At 47.8% G+C, this 6,000-nt stretch overlaps 1 protein-coding gene across 4 annotated transcripts in view; it reads right to left on the reverse strand.

Annotated features, from left to right (window-relative positions):
- LOC135913346 (disintegrin and metalloproteinase domain-containing protein 10-like) overlaps positions 1-6,000 on the reverse strand; it is a 48,732-nt gene that overhangs the window by 41,710 nt on the left and 1,022 nt on the right. For all 4 annotated transcript variants that reach the window (XM_065445940.2, XM_065445941.2, XM_065445938.2 and 1 more), the window contains exons 2-3: positions 1,504-1,660; positions 467-588 (exon numbers count right to left, since the gene is read on the reverse strand). In XM_065445940.2, the coding sequence (XP_065302012.1) occupies positions 467-588; positions 1,504-1,660 (279 nt within the window). The remainder of the gene's footprint in view (positions 1-466; positions 589-1,503; positions 1,661-6,000) is intronic.

The raw sequence follows: 6,000 nt of genomic DNA on the forward strand, positions 1-6,000 counted from the left end.
CAGTAATTATGAGCCAATTAGCTCAGAAGAAACTGTTCTTAGCAAATTGTGAGGCAAACGATGCGTTTCTTTCTATTGCCCTCCCCCACCCTCTCCACACATGCACGCTCCTGGCAGCATGCGAATGTAATCTTACACTGAGGTCTCTTTTTTGGTTTTCTGAGAAGCAGATTCACGTATAATGCAAGCAAGCGCTTTACATTTATGCGATGGGACACCGTGACGTGCATGCATATCAGGTACGTGTTCATTGTACAACATACCGAAATTCATTTTGACAACAGAATTACATGACTGCAGGGATGTTGAACAAGCAACACTTTGTGACTGATACATCTCAATATGCTATAATCATCTTTAACGCCGGAAAAGGGAAATGTGCGCAATGCGCTTGTGACGTGTCTATCGCATGACGAACAGTGAAACTTGATTTAATCTGCGAATAAAGTGGCAGCTGAGCTTGTACCGACAAGTGTGCCGCTGTAGATGTGACCGATATCCGGCTTCACTCGACCGAGCGTCGAAGTCTCGACCACGAGGTCCTTGTGAAATACGGACGCGTCTGGCCTCAGCTTCAGATGGAACAACCTGCGACATGAACACATTTTTTTAGTAACTCATACAAGGATTTTCCGTGTGACGTCGCTCCACAGTACGCAATCATTATGCAAATGGTAAATTCTCAAGACGTCCTTGAACCAACTCAACTACACGCCAAAGCTGAGTCTAATATGAGGTTAGTGACTTCACTTGACCTAAGTGTGAAATTTTCTATTTAGGTAGAATCATAAGCTAAAAGCTCTTCGCGCATGTTTCGCGTAATATGGCTGTAATTCAGCGATATTGCTGTCATTTGGGCGTGTATATAGTGAAGCTTTGGTACGGGCCAAATTAAAAGTTGCTGATTCACTTCACCCTCCCAATGCAATAGAGGTGCTGTAAGAGACGTCTTAGTGGAGCGCTCCAAAATAAACTTTGATAGCTCGGGCTTCCATTCTTAAAGGCGAAGCTTAAGCGGAGTCGAAATTTTATTGACAGTGTTTCAAAATGCTCCGATATGTATAAATGTAATTGTTATATGTTTAGAGCTGTTAGATCAGCACAAAACGGAAAGAGTAAGCGCTTTCTTGCATTATATAAACCGGGTTCACAGAGAGTTGAATGTACCGCGCCGTAGCTGCGTAGTCAGGCGCGCCGACGCACGGCAGTCCAAGCGCGTCATAACGGCGAGGAGCAGTTGACCGAGATCGCGTCGCGTTTCGACGCGTACGAGCCGTGCAGCACTGTCTGCCCATGCGTCGGCGCACGTCCACAAACGTACGTGTGGTCTAGGCTTAGAGAAGCGCAGTCGACGAAGCTACAAAGGAAACCCATACGGGAAGCGTGTAAATGGCCCTAAAGAAATTGTGAAAGGCTAACTACAGAGAAACTTCCGGAAGACCACGCCTGCCTATATAACGCAGCATTTACTGAATCCGCGAGCTCAATGTCCTGTGTCCTTGCCTGTCGAAGCCTTGGAAGCGGAGGTGAACGATGTCGTGCGGATGCTGCGAGTCGCTGCCGCCCAGTGATCGCCTGACGCGCACGTGGTCCCTGTGCACCGGCCGCGGCTCGTACGACAGGGGCTCGAAGTGGCGCACGAAACTGTTCAGGCGGCGCGCTGCAAACATACACACGCAACACTCGCGTATAAGCCGGCGGGTGTCAGTCTCGCCACACTAATTGCTTTTAACGCTATCGCGTTAAGGACCCCGTGTCGCAGGAAATCCGGCTTCGGACTTCGCATCGGCAAAAAGATTTTCGAACCACGTATGTATTTTATTTATTTACACATACTGCAGCCTCGGTGAGGCTATTTCAAGAGTGGGCAGTGAGGGAGTGAAGAGAAAAAAGAAAGCGAAAAAAAAAACTACAGGCACAAAAAATATGAACATCAAGTAAATGCAATGGTTTTCAAACATTCTCGCATAGGTAAAGAGCGGATGCTTCCAGGTAGTGAATTCCAGAGTTCAATGGCCAGTGGAATGCAGCTATACCCAGGCCTTTCATACGATGAAAGGAATTGACTGAACTAATTGAATTTCTCAAGCTAAAATACGTAGAAAAATCGTAAATTACGACTTGCGCACAACCTACAGACATGATAGCTCTCGGATTGTAATTTGACTATACGAGAAAACATAATCATGTTTCACGAAACCTCTTCACACACACAAACCTGCCGCGGCATCCGTCATTTTACGCGCGCCGGCGCGATGTTGTCTTGGGGTACAGTGAACTAGAAGCCTTCCAGCTCACTATACTTGGGGGCCACGGAGCGGCGTGCCCGGTTCCTTGCGTTAACTCCAGCTGACGCTCGCCTCCGCCGCATCGCAGCCCAAAATAGAGGCCGTGGTTCCACCACAAAGCTCGCCTTCGTGCATTGTGTTCGCAGCAGGCGTTTCCAGGTTAGCATTACGGTTACATACGCTCCAGTTGCCGGGATGCGTGAGAAGTAGTCAGGGATCTTTGAATGCTATCTAGTTCCACTCTTAAAGGCGAAGCGTCCTCCAAATTTCTTTTTTGCGTCTGAAACGTGCCAAACGCTGATTCGATAGGCATCTGGCTACTTGTTTGTTAACATGCCCATTACCACAACATGTAAAGAGAAAAGAAAGAGAAATGGGGGGGGGGGGGGGGGTGTACGCGCGACTACATTTATACCCGTGTCACACGGGCACATTTGGAAGGCCTTCCAGTCGACGGCCTTCGAAACGCCAGAACTCTATCGACTCAAAGGAGTTGTCGCGCTGCTACACGGCACTTTTGAAAGGCCGTTGAGTGGTTCCGGCGTTTCTCGCCAAATTGTGTGGCGTTGCGTATCTTTATTTTCGTTTTCATGTCATAAAAAGTTAAACAACTATAAAACCACCTAAAAGCACTATAATTTCTTTTATGTTTGTTTATACATTAAAATAATTGTTTATACATTGCCTTACATATATGTTTAGTTTTTAAGTTGTTGAATAGCGAAACTGCGGCAACGTTTGCGTCGCTGCACGTCGCTGTTGTCGAGAGTGTGTGTAGTTCGCGCATATCAAGTGGCAAAAATACTTTATTGAATAATTGATAACACTCATATATAGTATTTTTAGAGCATTTTGGTTTGATTTGTTCTTTATAACCGTGAGTTGGAGCACACTGTGAACGAGAGGGCATGTTCGCGCTGTTTCCGTTTCCGTTGCTCAAAGGCCATCGAGATTTCGATAGAGTTGTAAGGTGCTCCGTTGACTCGATAGACTATTGACTCGGCGGCCGTCGAAACCGCCCGTGTAGCAGCTCGAACTTGACCTTTGAGTCAACTGACTATCGGTTGGAAGGCCTTCCAAACGCCCGTAAGCGAAGCTTTCTCTTCCTCTTCCTTCGACTTTTACACTGCTGTTTCTGCTGCTGTCTTGTACCCCGCGTCGGGAGGTGGTTCAGGGCGTGCAGATCATGGCAGGAGTTTGGCAGAGAGGAAAGACGACGCGAGAAGCTCGTTTGGGCATTTGCGCGGCGTCGCATGTGCGCAATGCTCTCTGGAGCTCCCTAGGTGTCGCCCCAATACCTTCTTGACGGCTGTAATTATCCCTGACCTTCCGCAAAACCATTGCAGAAACTGCAGCGTGCAACCGTCCAGAGCGGAGCTGGATAGAATGGTAGAGAGGAGGTTGGGGATAGCAGGCAGAGAATGGGTAGAACCGACGCAGGCTAATAACAGCCTTGCCACTCTTCGCTCGCAACTCGCATATATGTGGGGAAGGCAAGAGGGGAAAACGCGACGTGAGAATACGAGGAGACGCTACTATTATGGACACAACAGTGGTTGCAAGAAAAACGGGATAAATTTACGTTCAACGTATGGTGCGGCACGCTTCTGCTACTTCTTAAAAAATTACCGACGATTACGTTACTTCCTAATGCGAAATTTGAGCGCAGCAAATAAGCTGTTTCACCTTTTCGATAGATTGAGGCAAAGAAATCGAGCAACACATGTATGCGCTATCACAGAATTTTTTTTTTATTTTTCACACGTATTCCTTTAACAAAGACTCCATTAACAGTTCTTGACAGTCATGAAGGAAGCTTTGTGGTCGGAGAAATAGACTGATATATGTTCGACTTGGTACACCAATGCTTGATTCTCAAAGACGAGATCTATACAAGTGCCTCGCGAGGTTGTCACAGCCGTGGGACGCGTTACGAGCGAGAGGAACGGGATGTTCTCCCGCATAAGTGTTAGGAAATTGCTGTTTGTCTTTATGTCAACATTAAAGTCCCCCACTACTAACATCGGTGTGGATCGATGGACGGTTAATGCGAGTTGCAGGAAGTGCACGACGTCTTTCGTGAGTGCGGTAGCGGACTCACGAAAGCGGTATCAGTCGGTCGCTGCTAGCGCTGGGGGGATGAAAGGGGGGCGGAGCTGGTTATGAGGCCGACGACAACGCGAAACCCAGGAACGGACGCCAAAGAGCCATTTGTGTAGCCAGCCCTCCTCCACAGTCTCTCCTCCTCCCTTCCATCATCCTCCCTCGCCCGGAGAGCCGACAGCGCGCATGCGCGGCGGCGGAGCAGCGGCGGCGGAGGCGAGCTGGTTACGAGGCCGACGCCGTCGACGACGACGCCGACGACGACGCGAAACCCAGGAACGGACGCCAAAGAGCTGCGCTCTAAAACAAACACCATGCAGATATGTCGAGCGGACAACTTACGCGTGGCGTGCAGAAGCAGAGCAGCATTAAAGCGTCGTAACGACTAGGCGACATCGTAGTACCGTAGCATCTAGGTGTCGCACGTCATTTCAACACTTATGTGCCCACCGTGGTAGCTTCTCGGCTATGGCATCCCGACCACGGCAGCCACATTTCGACGGGGCGCGAAATACAAAAACGCTCGTGTAATTAGATTCAGGTATCCGTTAAAGAACCCCAGGGGATCAAAATTAATTCTAGTCTGCCACTAAGGCGTGCCTCATAATCCGATTGTGGTTTTGGCCCGTACAGCCGCATAATTCAATTAAATTTTAACACTTCTACCACGATGCGATTTGCCGTGTGAAGGAATGGCAATACTAACCTTCTCGGAGGTTATGAACAATAGCGCACAACGCCTCAAGCAAACACGTCTCGCAGTGTTCTGTGTAACACATAGACAAACAGCAGTTGTGCACGCAACGTCACATGTGCCATAAACCCACCCCTCTGGTATTGCACTAAACGCTGCAGAAATGAAACATCTGCAGTCAAAACCACCGCCAATTATTGTCACTCAATGCAAACTTCACAGAAAGCTTCGCTTACGTCGATTCCCACAGTGCGTGGGATCCGCATATTTTTTTTTTATTTCGATAGCAGTTATGTGGGTACCCCAAGTGAATTTCTGCCGTCGGCGTCGCCGTGATGTTCGGCATAAAGTGCAAGGGCGATAACACCATCGCCGCACGCCCTACGCTGCATGTGCAAGTGAAAGCGTGCGAGGGTGAGCCGGTGATCGCGACTCAATCGCACACGCAGCCGACGGAAGCTGGGGGGAACCTCGCCGCCTTACGTCGCGCGCAAGGCTTGTTTGTTTGCACGTTTGTTTGCATGTTTCCATGTTCGCATCTTTATTTGAATGTGTGCATATTTGCATGAATGTTTGTTTGCATGATTGTTTGTTTACTTGCTTGCATGTTTGTTTGTTTGCTTCCTTGTTTGTTTGCATGTTATCTAGACCTTGTTTTTCTTGCCTTTTTGTTGTTGTTGTCGCTGTTGTTTCACTTTATACAGTGGCCTTTTCTTCTACATCTGGAAAGATTGTTTTGAGATGCAATTTTCTAGTGCTCCTAATCCTCTTTAGTGGATTTTCCCTTTTATTCTTTTACTTTTCTTTATATACATACACTGACTAGTCATGCGTGTAAAGGGCCGCAAGAGTATCTCCAAGTTGCAAATTTCTATCCCTATTTCATTGAATGGTGCATGTTTTATGTAAATCATA

This window comes from Dermacentor albipictus, chromosome 4 (assembly GCF_038994185.2).
Source record: "Dermacentor albipictus isolate Rhodes 1998 colony chromosome 4, USDA_Dalb.pri_finalv2, whole genome shotgun sequence".
In the NCBI taxonomy this organism is placed as follows: domain Eukaryota; kingdom Metazoa; phylum Arthropoda; class Arachnida; order Ixodida; family Ixodidae; genus Dermacentor; species Dermacentor albipictus.